This window comes from Lissotriton helveticus, chromosome 12 (genome assembly GCF_964261635.1).
Source record: "Lissotriton helveticus chromosome 12, aLisHel1.1, whole genome shotgun sequence".
In the NCBI taxonomy this organism is placed as follows: domain Eukaryota; kingdom Metazoa; phylum Chordata; class Amphibia; order Caudata; family Salamandridae; genus Lissotriton; species Lissotriton helveticus.
The window spans coordinates 116,368,983-116,394,995 of NC_136073.1; the positions used below are offsets into that span (position 1 = coordinate 116,368,983).

General features: G+C 45.4%; 1 protein-coding gene across 2 annotated transcripts in view; it reads left to right on the forward strand.

Annotated features, from left to right (window-relative positions):
* Positions 1-24,909, forward strand: part of LOC144798597 (transmembrane protein 272-like) — a 166,969-nt gene extending 142,060 nt beyond the window's left edge. For both annotated transcript variants that reach the window (XM_078669553.1, XM_078669554.1), the window contains 2 exons: positions 11,282-11,470; positions 23,515-24,909. In XM_078669553.1, the coding sequence (XP_078525679.1) occupies positions 11,282-11,470; positions 23,515-23,734 (409 nt within the window). In that variant the 3' untranslated portion in view covers positions 23,735-24,909. The remainder of the gene's footprint in view (positions 1-11,281; positions 11,471-23,514) is intronic.
* Positions 24,910-26,013: the final 1,104 nt, after the last annotated feature.

Consider the following 26,013-nt stretch of genomic DNA (forward strand, 5'->3'; position numbering starts at 1 on the left):
AGGCACTTCTGGCAAAAAACACATTCAGAAACAACTGCATGCAAGACTGCCCCTAAATTGCTGCACTGCTTACCAGCGGAACAAAGAATGACATTCAAGAACAAATGCATCATCACTAAATGCTTTAATCCTGGCTAGAGTCTACAGTCAGTCAGGCACAGAGAGTAGGTGTTGAGTGTAGGCAATATGTGACGTTACAACGCATACTAATAACACGCATGTCATTAGAACGCACGTATTACTACGCCAATACTTTTACAATGACCTACCATCACAACAAAAACTTTTACCACAAATATGCCTTTACCACACATGCCATTACAACGCAAAGACATGCATGGTAAAGGCATACACTTGGTAAAAGTGGTTAAGGTACATAAATATAACGATAAAAATAAAGGTATCTGTATATATGTATGTTATATATGTATGTATATGTATGTGTGTATATGTATGTGTGTATATGTATATATGTGTGTATATGTTTATGTGTGTGTGTATATGTGTGTGTCTATGTTTGTGTGTATATAATTGTGTATATATATAAATATATATGTGTGTGTGTATATGTATTTTTATGTGTGTGCATATATATATATATGTGGCGAATCTTGTCACACCAAACAACAAAGTTCGAATAACTGCAACAAAGAGCCGACCCAAGAAGTGCTGGTGAACAGTGTTTAATTCATAAAAGCCAGCGCTGCCGCCATGACGCGTTTCGCCTCCAAGGAGGCTTGATCACATGACAGATTGCAAGCAATGAGCCAGACTATTTAAAGTGACAGTGCATTACATCGTGTCATAGAAATGAAGAAAATACTTCATATCGTAAATCTCTGCAAATGTAACAGAACAAAGGGAACAAAAGATAAAAGCCCAAGTGGGCTACCATTGATTCAAGATTATGCAATGTACATATTTACAACCAATGATGTAAACAAATTAATGAATACAGGATAGAAACATGTAAGATTTGCAAGATTTGATCAATACACAACAGTACCATATGTATATACATGATAAATAAATTCATCTATGTTTGATCTGAAGTGTTAAAAACCAAATATTCCGTTATACATGAAAAAATGTAGTATTTACAAATAATGTAAATAATGGATATCCGTTAGCAGCACAAATAATGACACAATAGCAATAAGCATTTTAAGTTGAGCCCAAGTGGGCAAGTCACGATAATAGTCATAGACATGAAAGTGCATAGTGTAAAGTGCAAATTTGAGTAAAGTGCAAAATATTAATCATTAATGATTCCAAAGTTTAAAATCAGAGTCAATTACATACTAAGGTAAAAAGAGAAAAAGATTTCATCATATTTACAACAGGAAACAATTTTGCAGGAGACAGTTCAATGAGAGTTAAAATATCCGGACAGGCAAACATAGGCATATGAATAGAATCTAGAGGCAAGTATAGAGGTCTTCCCTGTCGTTGAGGCCATTTGGATTTTTGGTGTTTAATTCCAGAATATATCGAGTCTCCAGGAGACGGAGCTTGGCCTCACGGTCACCTCCTCTCCTTGACGCCTCAACGCAATCGATTAAAAAGAATACAAGTGAATCAGGGACCCCTAGATGTTTTTCCTGAAAATGCCTGGCAACCGGATAGTTCTGATCATGTCCAGAGATTGCTCGTATGTGCTGGAGTATTCGCTTGTGGGCGGGCAGCTTGGTGCTGCCCACGTATTGTAGCCCACAGGGACATTCCAACACATAAACGACATACTCCGTTTTACATGTGAGCCACTTGGAGATGGCGGTAGGATGCTCAAAAAAAGGACTTTTAAAATGTGTCCTGTTACTACCAAAACGACAAGCCTTACATTGAGGGCAGGTCTTAAATCCCTTCTTCAGTGCTGACCAGGTAGTAGAAATCTTAGGTTCTAAGGTGTTACTGACCAGAGCTTTCGACATAGAAGGGGATCTTCTAAAAGTAAGAGTTGGCTTAGTATCCATCATGTGACCGATCACAGGGTCACTAAGAACCAAATTCCAGTTTTTATAGATAATTTTACGAAGAGCCCCATGTTGTCGATTAAATGTCAAAATAGCTCTGGAGGGACAAATTCGAGCATCCTTATTCACATCGTTATTCAGTTGGACATTTTTCATTTTAGGTATTAGTGCCTCCTGCCTACTCATGGAGTTAGAGCGTGAGATAGCCTTAGTCAAGACATCGGTGGAGTAGCCTCTAGCCAGGAAGCGCAATCTGCATGCCTCCTGCGCAGCCGCGCATTCGGCATCCGTACTGCAGATTCTTCTTATTCGGAGCATTTCCCCGAAGGGAATACTTCGAATTAAGTGTGCCGGATGTTGGCTGTTAGAGTGCAAGATAGTATTTCCTGCACTCGGCTTCCTGTACAGTTTGGTATTAAGGCTAGATCCTTTCACCGTAACCTCAACATCCAAGAAACAAACGGACTCAGTGTTAAAGTTCGCCGTAAAATTAAGATTAATGGTGTTCAAATTAATCAAATCAACAAACTTTCTGGCCTCCTCCTCACTGCCCCTCCAAATCAGAAAAACATCATCAATGTAACGCAAATACAAAACAATATTGCAGGAAAAGAAATCATAGTGCTGACCGACTAGGACCTGTTCCTCCCATAGCCCAACGTGTAAACACGCGTAGCTAGGTGAGAAACAGGCCCCCATCGCCACACCCCTGACCTGGTGGTAGATTGCGCCATTGAAAATGAAGAAGTTCTGTTCCAGGCACATTTTGGTCATATCAACCAGCATTTTATTGTGTGCCGTGGGGAGAGGTAAGTCCTTATTCAAATAGTGATCCAGGGCCCTGAGTCCATCTTCATGTCTGATTGAGGTATAGAGGGATGAAACATCCAAAGTCATGAGTACCATGTTGTCCTCCCAGATGAAGTTTTCAATTTTAGCAAGGAAATCAAAAGAATCCTTAACGTAGGAAGGAAGATTTTTAACATGGCTTTGCAAAAAAAAGTCAATGTACTTAGACACATGTTCAAGAGAACTATCTATGGCCGAGATAATTGGACGGCCTGGTGGTACATGAGTGTCCTTATGAATCTTTGGGAGTAAATACCAAGATGGAATGACAGGATAATCCTTTTTAAGGTATTTAAATTCCTCATGTGTGAGTAACCCCGCACTTCTCCACACTTGTAATTTTTGATGTTGAGTAATCCACGCATTCTTGACAATCTGTAAGTTGCTTTTTCGATAACAGGAAATATCATTCAGTTGTGAATCCGCCTGTTGCAAATACATGTCCCTGGGCCACAGGACCACATTACCGCCTTTGTCGGCCTGTTTGACGATGACATTGTTATTCTTTTGAAGTTTCACAATTAGTTGTTTGTAGCATTGATTTTGTTTAGAAATGTGAAACTTTTTCTTATTCGTGGCGGTATAAAGCTGTTTAATGTCGCGGACCACACTTTCCTGAAATGTATCAAGATTGTCATGAACCATAATTGGTAAAAAGGTGGATTTCGGCTTGAAGGGGGTGACTCGCTGTTCAGGTGGTTCCAGAGGAACATCCCTCAGATTGCTCAAAGAGGACTGATTTTGTAAATCCCAGATTGTATCAAAGTTAGCTTGGCTTTGGCTGCTAGAAAATGTGGGACTTAATGGAATTGCAGGTTCAATAGTCTTTTTCGGATGTAATGCAAAGAATTTTTTCAATTTTAGTTTTCTTGTGAACCTGTAAATATCCATGCGGGTGTCGGCATAATTCATATTGCAAGGAGGGCAATAAGAAAGTCCCAAATTAAGAACCGCAGTCTCAGCCAAAGTGAGTTTAACATTCGAGAGGTTGACTACTGATTTTGTTTCTGCTTCCGCGTCTTCCGTTTGTTGCGGTTCCAGCGTCCCGTTTTGCCCTGATCGCTGTCGTTTGAACTTCCGGGCACGGCATTTCCGGCGCTGCCAGCGTTTGTTGTTTGCCCGCTGTTTTTTAGATGTTGTTGTGCATGTGGTTTGTGGGATCTTAGGGTTTCGCGTCGATCCTGGCACAAACAATCGACCTCTTGTGCCAGGGTGAGCTTGGTAAACCCCAAGGCTGATGCACGGTTTGAATCCGGTTCCGGATCACTCTCCACAGCTGAGCTTAAGCTGGAAAAAGAGGTGGCAGGTAGCAAAGTATCTTCATTTTGTTGACGTGATGTCATGTTAGAACGTGCTTTTGCCTTCACTGCGTCATACCTCTTCGCGAAGGTGAAAACTTGTCCATTAAGGTAGTCAATTCGATCTCTCTCGAATTTAAACGCTTTTCTTTTTTTTATTGTCTCTTCTTCTTTGGCTAATCTGGTCATCATGTCTGTTCTCATCTTGTTAATTGTGTCTGTGACTTCAATTCTGGAAATTTCATCCTCTAAGGCATCAATTTGAATCTGCAATTTGAGTCGATCACTCTCAGCATATTTAACTAATATGCGCAAGTAAACGCTAGAGCAATTCAAGTTCGCATCCGCCCATTCAGCTAACATAGCCGGATCCGGATTCTCATAACTGGGGGCAATAGTGCTTCTGAGCCCCCTGGGCACTCGCCCTACTTCCAAGTAACGGGTGAGAGACCGATGCTCCCACCACTTGGATTGCTCTGCTCTCATTGCACGCTCTAATTTCTTAAATAAGTCCCGTGTGGTATTTGCTCCAGTTTCCTGTGTAGTAGATGTAGCATTCAAGGATCCCCCGGCCGGGGAATCCAAAAACATGGAACCAGCTGCCTGGGCTCGATTTCGCAGTCTGTCGGCGGCCATAGTTGTAAGCGCTATAGTTATGGCTATTATTAAAAAAAATCACAAACGACCCACTGGTAATTGGAATGAATGTCCTACCAGAGGTCGCGCACACTTCTCTCTGCCGTTTCCAAGGCGTTCTCTGGGGTTCAAGCTCAGATCCAGTCTCTGTGGGAATGAAGACAACGGAACTCCGGCTGCTGTCCCACCGGAACACATCGACGGTAAGGCAGGGGCGTTGCGGCGTTCTCCTCGCCGGAGACAGTAAATGATTCCAGGAAAACCCGGAAACAGCTTCCTGCCGCGTTGCCCTTTTTGAGAAGGGGTCCTGCTCATACCTGGAAAGCGTAGGTACCATATGTGGCGAATCTTGTCACACCAAACAACAAAGTTCGAATAACTGCAACAAAGAGCCGACCCAAGAAGTGCTGGTGAACAGTGTTTAATTCATAAAAGCCAGCGCTGCCGCCATGACGCGTTTCGCCTCCAAGGAGGCTTGATCACATGACAGATTGCAAGCAATGAGCCAGACTATTTAAAGTGACAGTGCATTACATCGTGTCATAGAAATGAAGAAAATACTTCATATCGTAAATCTCTGCAAATGTAACGGAACAAAGGGAACAAAAGATAAAAGCCCAAGTACACAGTTCTAAACCAGGATCCTGGTTGTCCAAGTATAATAAGCCATTACTAAACCATGTGTTACTCTGTTCTAACCTTGCTGGCCTCTATCCCATATGATTCCCTTCTGAACAATAGGAAACTGAATTAAATGCAAATTCAGCAGGTCAATTTGCCTCCAGTCAATGAAAAGTCAAGAACAGTAGAGCATGCCCACATGTGGGCATACTCCATGATTTGATTTGATTTGATTTGATTTGGCATTTATAAAGTGCACGATTGCCCATGGGCGTCTGTGCGCTATGTGACATAGTAGACCAGCTAGCTTCTGTTTGAGTTTAAAAACTTGCAGTGAACAAGGCCCATTTCCTGCTCAACTGTCTCCTGTCATCTGTTGATTGCACAGCATTTGAAAAATAATTAGTAGATGTTTTCTAAATTCATGTGTTGAAAGTATTGAAATGAAACAGACTTAAAGCAGGTCGTGCCTGTTTACATTCATCATTTCAAGCATTAGGTGCCTGCCTGTATTTGGGCACTGTTTACATCAGCACCATCACTCGCCACTAGAGGAGGGAAGAATGAAAAGGTGGTGTGAGGGATGAGGTATGAACAACCAGGGGTGAGGGTGTCCCAAGGTGGACAGAGCAGTGATCATTTGAAGTCATTATAATGTCTTCATTTCACTCCTTACTCTTTAAGTGAGTGAGCGATAGTGAGAGAGGGGCGATGGATGGTGAGTGCCGGATGATAAATGAGATTTCAGGAGTATGGAGGTAGGGATGAGAAATGAGTAGGTGAGGAATGAAGTGTGAGTGAGAGAGGGAAAATTAGCTAGGAATGAGGGTTTATGAGTGAAGAATGATGTGGGAGGGATAAAAATGATGATAAGTGAGGGATCCATGGATGTAGAACATTCAGGGTTGATGAGCAAAGGAAAATGGTCTATTTCACAAACATAGATGATGTACAGCGGCCCATGACACAGCGGAACATGTTATCCTTCTCAATCATCTCTGAGGTTGGACAGAAGCAGCGGTCCAGGATCTTCACTGAACTGGGCAGCTTCATTTTTTTAAAAGTATTACCAATCGACAGGGCTTAGCACAAACCAAACCATCCTGATAACTTACAGGTGATACCAAGTTCTGCCTCCAACGAGAGGTCAGATCCAGAAATTGGGGCAAAATCCCAGAGTGCTTGATCACATCGAGCATCAGAGGTAATCTTCCTCTGCCTCAGTGTGTCCAAAATAGAAGTGTATAGGAAAAACAGCACCTCAGCGGCCCTTCGCCAGGTTCTTTGGTGGAAGCCTCAGTGGTCCTGAGTGTGGATGGGATTCCAAGCTTTCCTTCACCCAGAAGGGCACTCATAGTCAACTACACTTGCTCCTGCAGGGTCAACCCTTCCTCCAGGCCCCACTCACACTGGAGCTGAACAGACTCTTAACAACATAAGGTCAGGCACTTCTGGCAAAAAACACATTCAGAAACAACTGCATGCAAGACTGCCCCTAAATTGCTGCACTGCTTACCAGCGGAACAAAGAATGACATTCAAGAACAAATGCATCATCACTAAATGCTTTAATCCTGGCTAGAGTCTACAGTCAGGCAGGCACAGAGAGTAGGTGTTGAGTGTAGGCAATATGTGACGTTACAACGCATACTAATAACACGCATGTCATTAGAACGCACGTATTACTACGCCAATACTTTTACAATGACCTACCATCACAACAAAAACTTTTACCACAAATATGCCTTTACCACACATGCCATTACAACGCAAAGACATGCATGGTAAAGGCATACACTTGGTAAAAGTGGTTAAGGTACATAAATATAACGATAAAAATAAAGGTATCTGTATATATGTATGTTATATATGTATGTGTATGTATATGTATGTATATGTATGTGTGTATATGTATGTGTGTATATGTATATATGTGTGTATATGTTTATGTGTGTGTGTATATGTGTGTGTCTATGTTTGTGTGTATATAATTGTGTATATATATAAATATATATGTGTGTGTGTATATGTATTTTTATGTGTGTGCATATATATATATATGTGTATATATATATATGTGTCTATATGTATATATTTATATATATATATATATATATATATATATATATTTAATACCACCTAAAACCCTTAAATTACCCTTACCACCCCAATACCCATTCCCACCCTGAACCCCAAAATGACCCTTACCACACCAATACCCATACCCACGTGAACCCCCAAATTAACCTTACTCTTACCACCCCAATGCCCATATCCACCCAGAACCCCAAAATTACCCTTGGCACCCCAAAAACCATGCCCACCCTGAACCCTAAAATTATACTTGCATGTAAAACACATATGCCTTTACCATTCATGCCTTAACGCAATTAATTGTAAAGGTATGCGTGGTAAAAGCATATGTGTTGTAATGGCATGCGTTGTGATAGCACACAATGTAATGGCACTTGCGTTGTAATGGCATGCTATGTAATAGCATGCGTTGTAACAGATTCATTGTAATGGCTGTTTCCCAAGTCCAGGACGGTACGGCACAAAATGACGCAATTTTCACCAAGTGACTTACATATTTCTCCTCCACCAGTGTACAACAGGGAGTCATTACTGCAACCAGATTGGTTGCCGTTAGCCCGAACCTTCCCGGCGCAATAATTGTATATTACGAAGCCATGCAAATTTAGGGTAAAACCTCATAAAAATGGGTGCTCGAACATCTAAGAAACAAGACAAATGGTTCTAATCAGACATGAGTACAATTTGTACAAACAATATTTCTTTCTGTTTGACACACTGCGTATTAGGATATGAGCACTCATTCTGCCCACGACTATTTGCACTTCACCTCATGTTATGCCAAAACCGTTATCAGGAGGTATTAAGGTCTCTGTGAGAAGCTGGGTTAGTATATGTTGCTCATTTATGTAAGTGTAGCACCCTGCACTAAACCAGGCAACCCTTATGTTGATTTTAGTGGTTTAGATAATCATAGAAAGCTCTTTAATTGGTAGCTGTGGAGAGCAGCCTTCAGGCATAATCTAGGAGGAGTGCAAAGCAGCTCGGTTTACCAGTATCTAATCCTTTAGTAGAGACTAAATGAAAAAGAACCGCACAGTGTACTTCCAAAAATAGATATTTGTTACAATCACTCACTAACAGTTTATGGTATATCCTACCCAGAGATATACAAGATGCACAAAATACTTAGGTCATAGAAGAGTCAGTCGCACCAATACACAGTGTCCCCAAGGGGAGACCAGAACATATGTCAATATAGGGAATTAGGAACCACGACCTAAGTCGAGACTGGACCCAGGAGGCGTAGATGAGTCGGGACCCAAGGAACCACCCCAGGTGAGAGTCTAGGAACCCCATGATGGTCGTGTGCAAAGAGGATATACAACCGCATACTCAATACTGATCAGTGGGTACGTTGTGGTAGCTGTCTTACCAAAGATGGATGAAAGAGTCGTTTGGAACCCAGAAGTGAGTTCAAGTCGAAGAGTACCTGAAAACAGATGGGACAGAGTCTATGCCACTCAGGAGTGACCAGGAGGCATTGAAGACTTAGGCCCCTTGTGTTCAAGGATGCAGGTAAAAGGAAATGAAGAGGAGCTTCAAACACCAAATCAGTAGCTCTGCCCGAGCTACCGTGACATTGAAGACGACAGAGTTCATCAGTTCCAACCAACCTCGTTGGTGTGGGACAGGTATAGCGGGGACAGACTAGTTGACAGAACCTTTAGATGCGTCCAACTTTGTTGGCATGTGTCGGCTGGGACAACCGATGCGGTTGCCGTGCGATGAAGCGCTGCAGCGGTGCAGTACACAGGGGTTCTGTTGTAGAGACCCAGATGGGAGATACTGGCTTCAAAGTTTGATGAGAGGACAGGTTAGGCGTTGGGGGAGTGCTTGACCACCACCTGTTTTGCTGAGCCTTGTGAAGTCTGTGGGAGCTTAGGATCTGCAAACTGACGTACTGTGTTGTGGTGCCTGCGGATGAAGGGGAGTGACTCCTTCACCTCAAGGGTGATTTCTTCAGTTGTCTTCGATGTCCACAGGCCTTGGACTGACCTGTACAGAGCACGGGCATGGATGTTGGAGTGAGCTTCCAGGACGAGGAGGCCAGAGCAGCAAGGATCTTCCCAGGTGTGGTCTCATTGCCCAGGGCGAAGTTCAGCAGCGTTCATGGTACCCAGATAGTTGAAGAACAAGTGGAGTTGCAACTAAATTGAATCCCACAACTTATCTAGGGGTCCACCCACAGGTAAGCCTTAAGTACCCTAAGGTGAGGGTTGGGATGATTTAGAGGTCACTCCCAGAGGAGGGGTTGGACAGTGGGTAGGATGCTCCCATGTCCTTTGTCCAGTTTTGCACCAGGGCATAGAGCCAGCCAATGGCTCCCTTATCTGGTTTGAACTGGAGTATGCAAGGAGGGCACCAAACGTGCCCTTCCAGCAGACTATGTGGCACTGGCAAGGGAACCCCCCCGACCTAATACACGAAATCCTGTCTGGGAGGTGGTCACACCTCCCTGTGAAAGAAAACCTATTGTCCTACCTTCCCTTGCTCGGGCTTGGCCCAGCAGCAGGAGGGCAGAATTGTGTCTGGGGTCGGCAGCAGCACTAGGTTGCTGTCAGGCTCAGTAAGATCTGTCCCGGGAGCATGGAGGGCTTCCCAGAAGGGCCCTATCGTGGATAGAATTATACTTCCAATGCCGAATACTGTGTTGGGGTATGATTCCAACATTTTTGATACCAAACATGCCCAGGTTTGTTCCATCAAGTTTAGTGATGGTCATCGTGTAATGACGCATAGCCTCTCTGTATTGTAATGGCGGATTCACTTAAAAACCTCAGAGAATGGATTCTGTGATATGTAGGGGTGGTCTGCTCGTGCAGGGCCACCCTCACACTCTAAACCGAGCAACCTGCCTTTGGGACTGAAAGGCCTGCTAGAAGGGTGACTTATAGGTTCCAAGTGCAGTGACGTTCGATATAAGTAAACTTTTATCTTTTGTGAGGGGTGCAAGGACCAATTCACACATGCTGCCATGATAGGCCTGTAGTCATAGTTTGGAGGGTCCCATCATGGGTGGCATAATATATGCTGCATCCCACAGGGGACCCCGAGGGTATCCATGCTCTAGGTACCTCAGTACCATTTACTGGAAACTTACAAGGGTGCCCCAGTAGCCAAATAAGAATGTACCAGATACACACGATAGCCAGTGTGGGGAGGAAGCACAGTGACTGGGGTCCTTATTAGCAGGATCCCAGTCAGACTAGTCAGAAAACAGTTAGAACGCCAGCAAAAAGTGGGGTTAACCATGAAAGCAGATCCTACAGTCTCAGAATGAGTCTTACACACATATTGACTGGCCACACATCAGGCAGAAGAATGTTGTAGAGCAGAGTCTTTTTTGGTTGTTGTTATGGTACAATATTTCACTACTAGTTGTAGATGGAGGTCATGGCTGTGTATGAGGAACCATCTATAAGCAGCTTTCTGAGTAAAGATGAACTGAACTTCCTGCCTCCACAAACAAACCAGAAAGGGACAGGTGCATACTCTGGATTAAAATGAAAGGAGTCGAGCAAGTACAAATTACCATTGTGTGGTTATCCCCCCAAACTACCCCTCTGTTTAACATGTACACTATAGGAAAGTACTGCTGCCACTGTGCTGTTACACTGCTTTGCCTGTACATAGTGGCTTTAAAACGAGTCAACACATTAAATGAAAACCCAACTTAGCCACTTAAATACAATTTATTTCACAGATGCTTGCCTTCTCCCTCCCACTGAAAGAAGCTGGCATGAAAGGAGGCTTGGGATGGAAGGTGCACTAATACTTCTCTGATGATGCTCTCTTCTTGCTCCCACAGGGTCGGTGTACTTCCACGACTGCCCCGCACAGTACCTCATCACCTACTACCTGATCATTTCGGGTGTCACCAGCCTCCTGCTTCTCATTTTAAGCTTCTTTCTCCACGGAAATGGAGCTTGGTTTTACTATCTGTACACAGTCTTCAAGGTGATCTTCGGCCTCTTCCAGCTGGCGTTCTTCATTGCAGGTCAGCATTAATCACTGGGTGGGACACAGGTTTCAGCTTCACAGAGGTTCAGCTACGGAGTATCATCACAGCTCCACATTTCAATATTGCCACTACTGATCATGCACTCGACAAAAATACTTCTACCATACCATTACCTCATTTGCTTGTAAATTATAATCAACTAAATACATTTTTAACATACATTTATTTCAGATTAATTAAATGCAATTACATATAAATGATAATTATATAAAGGATCAGAAACAGCATTCAAGAACAAGTTGCAGCACTCCACAGTCCACAGTATTGCGATTTATTGCAATGTCACCAATTACGAGCTTCGGTTGATATCAGCCTTGTTAACATTAAGGGAACAGTTGTTATTATTGTGTTATTTATGTGCTAGCATGCCACACAATCAATCAGTCAATCAAGAATTTGTAGAGCGCACTACTTACCCATGAGGGTCTCAAGGCGCTGGGGGAAAAAAGGGGGGCCCACTACTGGTCGAACAGCCAGGTCTTGAGTAGCCTCCTGAAGGTCAGCAGGTCTTGGGTCTGTCGTAGGCTCAGTGGGAGGGTGTTCCAGGTCTTGGCGGCGAGGTGGGAGAAGGATCTGCTGCCGGTGGTTGTTCTTCGGATGCGAGGGATGGTGGCGAGTGCGAGGTCGGCGGAACAGAGCTGGCGGTAGGGGATCTAGAAGAAGAGTTGTCTGTTGAGGTAGGCTGGGCCGGTCTTGTGGAGTGCCTTGTGTGCGTGGATGAGGAGCTTGACGAAAATGCTCTTGTTGACAGGGAGCCAGTGCAGGTTTCTCAGGTGGGGGGTGATGTGGCGTGGTACATCGAGGATCAGGCGTGCAGAGGCGTTTTGAATGCGTTCCAATCGTTTGATGAGCTTGGCCGGGGCTCCCACTTAGAGGGAGTTTCCATAGTCGAGTCTGCTACTGACGAGGGACTGGGTGACTGTTCTGCTTGTATCTGTCGGGATCCACCTGTAGATCTTGCGGAAGGTGTTGAAGCAGGTGGAGGAGACTGCGTTGACTTGCTTGGTCATGGAGAGTGTTGAGTCGAGGATGACTCCCAGGTTGCATGCGTGGTCGGTGGGTGTCAGGGCTGCTCCCAGTGCCATAGGCCACCAGGAGTCGTCCCAGGCTGAAGGGTTGGAGCCGAGGATGAGGACCTCCGTCTTGTCCATGTTCAGCTTCAGTCGGCTGATCTTCATTCAGTCGGCGACAGCCTTCATTCCTTCGTGGAGATTGGATTTGGCTGTGAGGGGGTCCTTAGTGAGGGAACGATCAGTTGAGTGTTGACGGCATAGGAGATTATGTTGAGGTCGTGCTGTCGGGCGACTTGTGCGTGCGGGGCCATGAGCGGGGCTCAACAGTGTTGGGCTGAGGGATGATCCCTGGGGTACGCCGCAGATGATCTTGGAGGCTTCGGATCGAAATGGGGGGAGGTGGATGCTCTGGGTTCTGCAGAGAGGAAGGAGGTGGTCCATTACAGGGCCTTGTCTCGGATCCCTGCGTCCTGGAGACGTGTGCGTAGTGTGTGGTGGCAGATGGTGTCGAAGGCGGCGTAGAGGTCCAGGAGGATGAGGGCCGCGGTCTCACCGTTGTCCAGCAGGGTCCTGATGTCGTCGGTGGCGGCGATGAGGGCAATCTCGGTGCTGTGGTTGCTGCAGAACCCTGACTGGGATGGGTCCAGGATGCTGCATTCTTCGAGGTATCGGGTTAGCTGTCTGTTGATGATTTTCTCAATGACCTTGGCTGGGAACGGAAGCAGGGAGATGGGCTGGAAGTTCATGAGGTCTCTCGGGTCCGCCTTGGGTTTTTTGAGTAGGGCGTTGATCTCGGCGTGTTTCCAGTTATCTGGGAAGGTCGCAGTCTCGAAGGAGAGATTGATGGGTGAACAACACTTACAACGAAACTTTTACAACGCACTACCATTACAACGCGGTCATTACAACGCAAATTATTACAACGCATTGCTCTGGGGGGCGCTCTAGGATAGGGAATAGGTTAATTTACTATCCAATAATGTTCCCTAGTGTCCACGGGGACTGGAGTTGGAATAGTAAATTAAACTATTCACTATCCAGCGCCCCAAAGCACTATGCGTTGTAATGGTATGCGATGTAAAAACCGCGTTGTAAAGGCGGGCGTTGTAATAGCCTGCGTTGTAACGTCATACATCCGATTGATGACGTTACACAACTCAATGAACATAGTAAAAATACTTGTGACAAGTTTATTTCCTGTTTCATTTACAAAATATTTGGTGACGTAACTATTGGTTGAGGCTAGTTTTAAAATTTACATTATAGTTATTTGTGTATTAATTAACGGGCCAGTGTTAATATTAGTGCTATGGTAACAGCACCATATTTTATTATAAAGCATTAATTGAAATTACATCAATTATATATTTATCATTGGTAAGCATTTGTATTGGGGACTATAGTAAGAGTTGCTTAGTTCGATCTAGCAATATAAAAATAATTATATATATTTTAATTTCCAAATCTTAGTGCAATTGTTAGGCACAAAAAAATTAAGCTCAATCATATTGTATATTAGAGGCATGTTTGATACAGATACACATGCTTTGCATAATCCTGCTATCTAGTGTGGGGCCCGAATAAATGCAAGTTCTTTTCTTTGAAGAAGTCTTTTCCATTCACAAGGTAAGGTGACTCCTCCTTTCGGTGATAATGCACATGGCAATCGACTCCATTGTTAGATTGTTTTCTTTCTGCCATTGGGTTCGGACGTGGTTTGCAACGCTCCAGTTCAAAACCGTACTTTGGGATCCCCTCTGTGCGAAACCCACTGTACCCTAATCGGTATTGTTTTGTTCACCATTCTCCTCATGTTGAAAAAATAGGAAAACTCTCTGTCTTCAGTATAGAAGACAGCGTTGGCAGCCTTCGGGCCTAGCTGCTTCAATCGACTTACACTCCATTCCGTATTATCCAGTCTTCTGCCAATGGAATGGATTCTGTTTCAATTTTGTCCTCTGTGCCATTCCAAGTATCCATGCACCGACCTGCAGAAATCTGCAACTTGTGCCTCTTACCGGAGCACAAGGAAGTAGATTGTGACACTTGATGATCATTCCGATCTAAAAAGACTTTGCGGGTCCGTCTAGCTCAAAGAATGGACATTCAGCGGCAGAACATTAAACACGCCCCAGATATCTTCGGAGAAGATACTGAACAGGAGGGAATGGAGGCATCAGCAGCAGAAGAGGAGGAAACCTTCTCTATTCAAGAATTAGACTCAGAACTGGAGATCGAGTTGGAGTCCAAAGAAATTCCAGCTGGACAGTGTGCCATGAGTAATTAAGCCTTTTTCTTCCACAAAACAAAAGGCTTCTGGGCTGCCACTGCATGTTGGCCATGGTCAGCACTGAGAGACTGCTTCCAACACCACGTCCTTGGGCTTGTCACAGAAACAGACAATCAAGCCTTCCAGCTCGGGCTCGAGCCAAAACAATACCCCTTTTGGTTCCGAAACATTCTGGATCGAAAGGAAAAAAAGGACAAATCCAGCTTGGTACAGAAAAGGAAGCAATAGAAGAAGATTTTCTATTTGAAACCTTTGGAAACACACGAAAAACAACACAAATGTTGGCTATGTTAAAAGGTATGCTAATGATATTTTTAAGACCTACTTAGAGCATATATACTAACACCTGTGGTGGACAAAAAATATAATCTCCCACCATCTGACCCAGTTTTTATTAGGAGTCAGTTGCCTTTGGATTCCTCGGTGGTCTGTAACACTCGTAAGAGGGCAAATTCACAAACATCAGGAGAGGAACTACCTCCAGATGAAGAATACAAACTAATAGATGTGTCAGGGAAGAGAGTAGCTACTCAATCAGCCAACCATTGGCCTAATGCTAATACACAAGGTCTGCTGTTCAGATATGATGGAACTCACTGGGATGAGATGCAAGAATTATTGCAATATCTCCCAGAGGAACACAAAAAAGGGAGCAGGAAATAGAGCAGGAATGGAAACTTATTTCTAATTCCTCTATTAGGTGTGCATTGGATGCCGCAGATATTGAAGTTATGGGAATCAACATTAGCATACTGCTAAGGAGACATGCATGGCTCAGAATTTCTGGTTTCAAACCAGTAGTTCAGCAAACCATTTTTAATGTGCCCTTTGATAAGGAACACCTCTTTCGGCCTTAAATAGACCAATCCCTTGAAAAGATCAAAAAAAAATACTGAAGCGGAAAAATTCTATGGAAGGAATTCAATCAACTTCTACCAGAGGTTCCTTTTGTAACTCCTTTTACAAAAGAGGCTCCAAAAATAACACCACAGCTGTGGCTTCATCTTCATACAAGACAAAAATGCAATCCCCCCCTCTAGAGGATTCTACCAGGGTGGTTACAGAGGGAACAATTTTAAGGGAAGAGGTAGAGGTACACCAACCCGCATCTCCCAGTCCACTAACAAGCAGTGACATGCTAGTGTTCCCATGCGACCATTGATCACCTGTTGGAGGAAGATTACAGCACTTTCTTCCCAATTGGCAAACCATAACATCAGACAAATGTGTTTTGGATACTTTTCAACATGGTTATTGCCTGGAACTTACCAGCAACTCTCCGAATATTCCACCTTGCATTCACAAACTCTCACCACAACACCAACAGCTCCTCAAATAAGAGGTAAAAGCTCTTCTAACAAAAGGAGCTATAGAACCGGTTCCGTTACAACATCAAGGATTGATCGTTTACTCACTTTACTTCCTAATCCCCATAAGGTATGGGTCTCTAAAACCAATCTTAGATCTCAGAATGTTAAACCTATACCTACTGTCGGAGCACTTCCATATGATTACCCTTCAACAAGTGATTCCACTTCTACAGCAAGGCGATTTTTGTTGTCCACACTATAGTGAACTCAGGCGAAAGAGACTGCATGGGGATTTTACTGGTGTCCCCCTGGCTTGACCAGGCCACTGCGCAGCAGCTGGAGTAAGGGACACTGGGCTGGTTACATGCAGACACAGGTGTACATGCGTGTGCACACGTGTAGGGGCTGATCTGGGGAGATTCCTAGCCTGCGCAGTCCAGGAGCAGCTACAGAGGGAATGGTGTGGCAGGACTTGTGCAGAATTGGGTGGTGACATGGAATAGGCTTTATACACTGGGAAGGAACATGCCAGGGAAAGTCAGTGTGTTTTACTGTTTTTCACTTAATTATTCCCCTATGTGGAGTAACTTTCATAAGGCCTACAGATTCCAGATACGCACTAAAGTCCACTGTAATGGATGTGAGAAAGAGTATTCTGCAGAGTCCAAAGTCATATTTGTACTGCTTTTGGGTCATCCAGAACTCTCCTTTTTCTCTGAGCTGGCCATAACCAGACCTTGGCTGAGGGCTGACCTCAGCAGGATGGATTGATAACCTTTCTTCCACAAGGTAAGGCCTCCTCTCCACGAAGAGAAGATGGGTGGGGCTACAGGCTCATCCATCAGCAGGTATCACTGGGTGCCATGCACCAGGTTGCACCAAGGAGGGAAGGCAGCGAGGGGGGAAGGGGCTTTTTCAGACACAATATGGCAAGAGACCCTGGACGACGCCATTTTGAACAAACCCAGAGGCTGGACAGGAAGGAGGGAGCAGGGGCAGTGAAGTGATGTGTCGCTGTTTGATAGGACAGACCGAGACTTCCTGCCAGCCCCCTACTCAACTTTTAAAAAGTGCTTGCACAGGAAGAGAAGCTCTCTCTGGGGTGTGGTCTGCTCAGGAAGAAGGTGCTGGAGCCTGGCCCTGGGCAGTTGGAAGGAGGAACCTCCTGACTGCCCCCCAGGATCCTGAATAGCACCAGGAGAGAAGTCCAGGACCAGTGAGCAGCAGCCTGGGCAAGAAGAAGAGAGGCGCAAGGCTGGTGCAGGGAGCCAGTGAAGACAGCTCCCTGCTGAAATCCCCCCTCTCAGAGACCCACAGGGGCTTGCCAAACGGAGCGAGAGGAGATGAAAATGAAGACAATCGGACTCCTGGGGGCCGAGATACACCCCCCAGAAGATAGGCAACCTTTGACCTCTGGAGGGACCGACGACGAAGCATGTGGGGCTCTGCCGCCAGTCCATGATGTGCCCCCGGGGTTGGTCAGGTCCCGGGAGCTGCCCCCAAGAGAAGGAAGAGGTCTCGAGGGGTCCGGGACCACACCCCAGGGCCCGAAGCAAAGTCTGGGAGTGCTGCTGCGCTCCCCGTGAAGATGCCCCCAAGTGAGATGCTAGGAGCCCACCCTGGCCCCCGCCAAAACAGCCAAAGATGGGTAGTGCCGGTGCGCTCCCCAGGAGGAGGAGGAGGAGGAGGGGGCCCGGACCCCCATCCTTGGGACCCGAAGAGACCGGGATGGAGGGGGGGGCACCATCATGCTCCCCTCGAAGATGTACGGGGGCCCTGGACCCCATCCCCAAGCCCCGAAGAATGGAAGGAGGCTGGGTTAGTGCCGCCGCACTCCCCTGCAGTCCAGCTGGACCGGAGGGGACGCGTCTGGGCTCCCCAGGCTGCCCTCCAACAACATAGGCAGGCGGGGGTCCCAGGTGGGACCGGGACCCCGAACGAGGAGGTGCAGCATCGCGGGGCCCGCGTGGGTCCTGGCCCCCAAAAATCCTCTGTTCAGACGGGGGTGGGCTACCCGAGCCGTTACCATCACCTGGAGGTCCAGGTGGGACTGGGCCCCCCACCAAGGCAGGCAGAAGCGGTGTGAGGCCACCGGCAGCATCGCGGCTCTCCCCAGCACAGCGGGAGAGCCTCTAATCAAATATGCACAAAAGGAGCCTGAAGCGCCCCATAATGCCTTGCAAGGCATGGGGAACTCTATCGTTTTTGGTGCCTGGTGGCCCCAAGAGGAGGGGGTCCTCATTGATGAAAGTGGAAGTCCCTGCCTAAGTTTCATGGGGCATCTGAAAGAATAACCCCTCCAGGGCTCAGCCAGCATTTGACACCTTCTGGGCTGGAACTTTTGTTCTACAGCTGAGGGTGCATTGAGAAGTGCATCATGGAGTGAAGGACTGAGTTGGGGATGTCAAGATAAGGGCATCCCCTGGAGGTGAAGAGGTGTAATTGCATCAGAACTGCTTTTACTAACGTTATTTCTTTTAGAGGGACTGAAGGTCACATGTATATTGTGATGTACCTGTGTAAGGTGATGTCATAAGCAAAGTGGGGTTATGTTGCTAGACATTCCTGCTAGGGTGTCTGGCTGTATATGCATAATCCTGTGATTTCATCTGTGATGCCTTTAGGGGCTGTAATTTCAATGCATTTTAGTGATCCACAAATGTGACGAGTACTGTCATTCTAAAGTGATGCTTAAACATGAAGGGGCAGATTTACAAGCTCCATGCACTGTCGGTGCATCACGTTCCATGACGCACCGGTGGCGCAGCCTGCTAGGGGATATTTACAAGCAGAGGTAAATATCGCCCCTGTTCACGCAACACTTTGCGTGTTAGGGGCGGAACATGGGTGTTGCTGTGGATGTTCCCACGCAACACCCATATCCACTGATGCATTTCCAGATTTACGAGAAATTTCATTGGTCAAGCTAAACACTGCTTTGCTGCTTCATTGTTGTAACTCCACTCTAATGATGATGCCAGGGCACATCTGAGGCACAAAACTAGCCGGCGAACAGATGGGGACTATAGTCTCTCTTCTTCTCGGGGGCAGGCGGCTTTGGGAAGAGGCCTAGAAATTGCAGTACAAAAAGATATGCGGTCACGGTAGCAACGCACTTCTTGTTCAGACAGTATATAGTAGCAATCACCAATTATTAATTGTGGCATAAGTCCAATTTATTTACTTTTAAACAGAAGCATGTAATGCAATTATATTCAAAGCATTAACAGATAATGGCAACACCGTTAGTTATGATAATCACAGCGCAGAAGGTCGACGTTGAGTTTCCTTGTATCAGGTTGTTTAAGTATTCCTCAGTGTAGGAAAGTGTTTCCCTCTCTGACATGATAGGACCTAGCGGTTCCTAAAGGAAAAACCCTTGCAAATGTGCACTTGCTCTAAGAGTATTGGCCTAGATGTATCATCGTTCCTATTTGCGATTTCTTAATAGCGATTTTTACCGAATCGCTATTTAGAAATCGCAAAATGGGATGTATTTTTAAATTCGCTTTTTTTTTGCGTTTCCTTATTATTCTTTCTTATTCAGGAGGCCCATAGGAATGATTGCCAAATAATTCTCAAATTGCGAATTCACAATTTGCTAATCGCAATTTGAGAATTATTTCAAGGGTGCAGGGGTGTCTCATGGACACCCTGCTGCACCCCTGAAACCTATATGTGTGTGCATATGGCGCACATATGTGTGTCACATGCCACCTTAAAAATTGCTAAATTGTGAATTTTGGAAGGACTTTGCAAATTAACACCAACCTCAAATTGGTGTCAATTTGCGATTTCTAAACCAGAATTCGCAATTTGAAAAAGCTTCATACATGGCATTTAAGGAATCGCAAAATGCGATTCCTTAAATGCTTAAGCAAAATAAGGAATCGCAATTTTTTGCGATTCCTTATTTTGCTAATTTCTAATACATCCCAAAAGATGCAAAATGTCAGTTTGCGATTCGTTAAGGCCGAAATTCTGCGAATTTCGACCTTAACGAATCGCAAAAGGCTTGGTACATCTAGGCCATTGAGTATTAAGGGGGTAGAAATTGCGCAGGCAGATGAACAGCAGGCCCTGGTTTGTGCTCAGATAGAGGTATCTCTTTGAACAGTAGACATGGACTTCTCCAGGTCGGATATCTTGGTTGATCAAATTACACCCCAGCGGGGTTGAAAGCCATTGAATGCAACAAGCCTTAGATGTTCAAGTAGTGAAACTGGTTTCATACACTCGTCCTAGTAATGCCAGGAGTGACGGCTTTTTGGAAAGAGCTATTCAGTGAATTACACTTGATGACACAGCTGAAGACAGACCCTCACTCCTGATAGTGCTACCAGTATATGCCGGAGGTATCCTGCTCCCCAGTAGACACACAGCCCTGTGTTGTTGGTTGCCAAGATTGGTAATGTGGGGGGTACAGGTCCACTGCCGGAGGCCCATGTGGGATTAAAGACCTGATTTTCTGCAATGACTCCTCAAACACTTATACATCTCTCTTCCCAATCTTGTGATGCTCACGGGACATCTGCACCCTAGGAGACAAGATGTACACCAAAGAGAGGGGTCTCCTAAGCCTCGAACAATTATTGATGTAGACCTGGCCTATTCTATATCCTGGGCAAGCAAGCTACAAGATGCCTGCGCATCAATACCATTGTCTAGCCCACTAGTACACCGATAGTTGTGTGTACCTTGTAATATGGAAATGTGTGTTAGATGCTGATATTAAACATGACTGCTAAAATAGTCCACTTTTTTCAAGAAGGCTGTTTGCCACCGCTTTGTAAACTCTGGTGTATTTGTATCATTGTTGTGATACCTCAGTAACGGGCTGTAGTCTATAGTAATACTTTTATAAAGTAATAAAGTTGGAAAAAATATTCAGTTGGCAAGGAATGGAAGAGTGGAAGAAAGTGCAGGTGAAATGAGAACCTATTCATGCATAGAAGTCTCATTCCAACAACTAATGCTGGCGGGAAAAGCCCACAGACTTCACTTGTGTGTGTTTTAACGCCTCTGGGGGCTCTGGATGTTTCTGGTGAGCTGTGACCAGTGCCTAATTTGTGCCGGTGCTTAGCACCAGCACTTATTTTTCAGGGCCGGGTCTACACCTGAGTGCCACTGCCAACTCACATGAAGGACTCAACTGCCCATAATGTCACATTATATAGTAGACAGTAGACTCTCTTCAGTGTAGTTCACACTCTATCACAGTCTCCCGAGTCCCTGGTGAAAAGTGCTGCTGTGCTGAGCTGATGCTAAATCCATATCCGTGGTTGCCTTCAGCTCAGTGTTGCCGGGCGGGCCACTCAGTTGACAGGATTTGGTTCTGTGCGGTAGGGGCGACAGCAGCAGTGTGCGTAAGCTTTTTTTCAAAATTCCAAAGCCTGCACCCACGCACTGCACGAGTCACCGCCAGTTCAGTTCAGCACGACGTATTGTAGTTTCTGAAACAGCCTGAGTGTGTGCAGCAGCAGGCCTAATGAAGGCAGTGCCACCAGTAAGCCAGTAAGTACCCACACCAACGCTGCTTTTTATTGAGCGTGGTGTCACAGACACTGTGTTTGGTAAACAGAGTCTGAGCACCGTGTGCAATGCTCTAGGCCTGGAGGCTGGAAGGAGGGCAGGGCCTACTCATTTGACATTAACCCCTTTCTGTATGATCCTTGACATAGTTGTCCTGCATGAAATGCTGTTTTTCGGTGCGTTTTGATCTCTTTCGCATTTACTTTCGTTTCTGTATTTTAATAATACCTGTTCTCCCCAGTGCTCCTGTTGAAAGTTTGTTTTTGATGTCATCAAGCCTCGTGGTCCTGGCTCAGGTTGTTTGTGCAGTGGTGTGGTTGTTGTTGTGGGGTACGGTGTGCACCCTTCACCCGCCGGTAGTAGAGTGATGCTTTACATTCTAGTGAGCAAATGGCACCTCCATAGTGAGAGGCGAGCACGACACAAAGCACAAACCCCTTAGCTGTATTTGTTTGCTGGCACTGGCACACACCCCATGCAGTATTCACTCTGTATTTTCAGTTTTTTCATGAATGATGCAGGTCGAAATACCTGTTGTGCCAGCAGCCAAACCAGTCTCTGGAGCGAGTCCCTGTGAATGCTACTGATTCAAGCAAAACGCTGCTCAAGCGCCATCCGCTGCCGTGGGCATGTTTTCATTTTATTTCTGCCCTTGTCCTCGTCGCAGTCCTCACACTATCTACACACGCAGTGCCTGCTGCAGAGGTGAATTTGGGTTTACTGGCAGCAGTGTTGCACGCTCTCTGTGGCACGGTGAGGTAACACTGTGACCCCAGTATTTATTTGGTTTCATGGCGGGCTCTAGGGTAGAGGTAGTACGACCGGTACTACCAAACTGGGTGCTGGCTTCAGGCAATGCCGGGTTTGAGTTCCTTGCCTCCAGCAATTTCCATGCAACAATAAAGATGTCAAGATAACTCGGTGATTACATTTCTTCATGGAGAGTGATGGGACTTGTGTCTAGTAGAGGTTTGGATTCATCAGTAGGTAGCGCAGAGGGTTAATATGCCTGCTGTAAAGAATGTGTAACCTGCAGATCAAAAGTGCACATAATGTAAATAGGTCAGTGGGTTACCGCTTTTCTAAGAGACATCCTTTTGTTACAGTTTATGTGTTAAAATCCAAATTTAGAACAGTAAATTATTAACTGTTGTCAAAGAACTGCATGCACAGTGCAAAGTATAGGTTAGAGCAAAGATTAATGTTGCAAAACGGGTTAATTTTGGTTGAAATCAATTTTCATTATTAAAGACAACCTCCAATTATAGTGTTCCATTTTCAATTCAGAGGTTATGCTTCTCCAAACCAAGCAGTCTTAAACTATAATACTGCCTACCCATATGGATGACATGTCACTCCAACAACTTGTAGTCCTCTGGACCTGGCTTATGTAACATTTCCTATATGCAGATTTACATACGTATGATTAATCATGGGAGCCAGTGGAGGAAGTGGGTGGAGCTGGGGGAAAGTAGTTGCGGCGTCAAGACACCTCGACTTCATATTTTACAAATTAAGCACTGGCTGAGATGCATCCTGCTTTCTAACCCTTCCTCTCTTCTCATTCAGTCCCCATTCTTTCCTGCGTTCTGTACTTTCAAGTCCCTTTTTCTCCCCTTTGTGCCCTCTGATCCTCTTCCTTTGTGCCCCCCCTCTGCCTCACTGTCAGCTTGTTTACTCCTGGAAGGGTTTTCTCCTTTCCTTCCAATCGCTCCCTGTTCGGTTCCATACTAGCCCCCATTTTGTTTCCAAGATAGTTTTATACTCCTTTTACCTAAACTCTTTGATGTCTTGACCTTAAACCAAATACAAACTGTTTTTATTCATTCATTTTAATGATCTGTTTCTCTCTCTCTTTCTCTCTCCATCTCCCAGGAAACGTTTGGATTTATTCCATTTATGCCCCAAATTACACAGACCCCACTGCTGCAAACTACTGCCACAAGGTGCTCTACCTCTACGCCTTCTGGATTACGAATGTGGCCTACATTCTCCTGGGACTGTCCCTCTGCATTGCCTGCTGTATGTCTTTCGGCTTCGGTTGTACCGTGGCCCTACAAGAAGTCTCTGTGTAAAAAGATGGCGCTGTGATTGATATTGTTTGGCGTCAGATCCGCAGACATTATCTAACAAGCATTTGCAATGCAATAGGTCTTGAATTTTCGAGAGTTTGAGCTATTGGCATTGTAAATGACAAAGCCTTATATTTATGTCTTGTTTGTAAAACCCAAAAGTAAAAGGCATTGTCATTTACAATGCAAATAGCTTAAACTCTTGCAAATGCGAGACATATTGCATTGCAAATGCGTTTCACACCCGTGCTATAAAGATTTTTTTTTTAATGTTAGGAGACAGCTTTTCCTGCCTGCAACAGCGAGCAGGACAAAGCTATTTGAGAAAATAGTACTCGGAGACTGTAATTAAAGCCTACCAAATAACAATATATGTAACAGGTGGTGGCCTAATGGAAGGTTACAAAATGAGACAAGGCAGTACTAAGGAGGGACTACTAAGCCTATTGACCAATGAAAAGCCACAGTTTACAGTTGACAATGACACAAGCCAATACAAAAGATGGGGGGAAAGTGGGTGGAGCTTCAAGTCCAATACCTGAATACAGCATGCCTTGAAGAAGCTCAGGCTCACCTAAAAATTAAAGATGGGCTAACCGGAAATCTTAATTATTGCCATCATATCAGGGATACCAGCTCACAGCACCAATCACACCACATAGTTGAACCTCCGCAAGCTGATGTCAGAACTCTATTCTCGATAAAACAACAGAACATGCACAGGGTCACCTAAACCAACCGTGACAAGCACCTACGGACACCGCACAGCACGTTGTGTTAGAAGGTGCCCAGTGGACACCAACAAGAGGCCATGGGATTGCTTGCCTCATACACCCATCTCAAGCTGGCAACTCATCTAACGGTTCTCACAGATGGTAGGGACCGAACTGATGAAGACCTGCAGTGACACACGTGGAATACTAACTAAAAACACACACCCAACCAAAGATGCCAGCATCAGCCTCGAGCCCAGGGTGCAAGTAACCCAACAACTAGTATCCATAAAGCGCTATACAGAGGTCTGTGAGCGTAACGTGCACAATGCGTGCTGGAACACGAGGATTTCTGCAAACACTACACACGCAAACTGCAGCACACATGCGGAGAGATGAACACTGAAAGTGCACTTCTCCATGCACACAGCATGCTGGTACAAGAGGGCACATGCAGTAAACTACACACACTGGCAGGAAAAAAACAGAAACACACACGACCGCGGATGAAACTGGAAGTGCACTGCGCGTGCACAGAGCGTGCTAGAACAAGAAGGCACATGCAGAAACTGAAAGTGCACTGCACCATGCACACAGCGAGCTGGAAGAAGAGAACACACGCAGAAACTACAAGTGCATTGCACTGTGCACACAGCATGCTGGAACAAGAGGGCACATGCAGAAACTACAAGTGCATTGCACTGTGCACACAGCATGCTGGAACAAGAGGGCACATGCAGAAACTACAAGTGCATTGCATCGTGCACACAGCATGCTGGAACAAGAGGGCACATGCAGAAACTACAAGTGCATTGCACTGTGCACACAGCATGCTGGGACAAGAGGGCACATGCAGAAACTACAAGTGCATTGCATCGTGCACACAGCATGCTGGAACAAGAGGGCACATGCAGAAACTACAAGTGCATTGCATCGTGCACACAGCATGCTGGAACAAGAGGGCACATGCAGAAACTACAAGTGCATTGCATCGTGCACACAGCATGCTGGAACAAGAGGGCACATGCAGAAACTACAAGTGTGCTGCACCGTGCACACAGCATGCTGGAACAAGAGGGCACATGCAGAACCTACATGCACTGGCAGGCACACACGGCAGGCACAGTGTCTGATCACGCCATGCCAGGGCACACACAAAAAGACACCCAGACTCTGATCATGCTGGAAGTGCACTGCACTGTGCACACAGCTTGTTGGAACAACAACAGCCCTGGTTAACCAGACGCCTGGGCCCGAGTTTCAGTAACCCTTTACAAACGACCTGCCCCTGTAGCTTAACCGTGACCTTTGCCCTCTGCCAATGACCCTCACCAGATCCCAGCACATGCCACCGGTCTCCTAAGGCAACAGAGGAACCTCCCGGCCTATTCAACCAGGCACGTGGCTTTCAACCTCCACTGTTCCCAGCTCCATAGCGCTAGGAGTCTGCCGTAAGGAAACTCCATATTATAAAGAACAGTGGTCCCTATGTAAAATTAATATACAATACAAAATAATCATATACTTGATAGGTAATATGTCTTCTGTCCGTCCGGACAGGGTTTATTTAGCATTAAGTGCAGAGATAA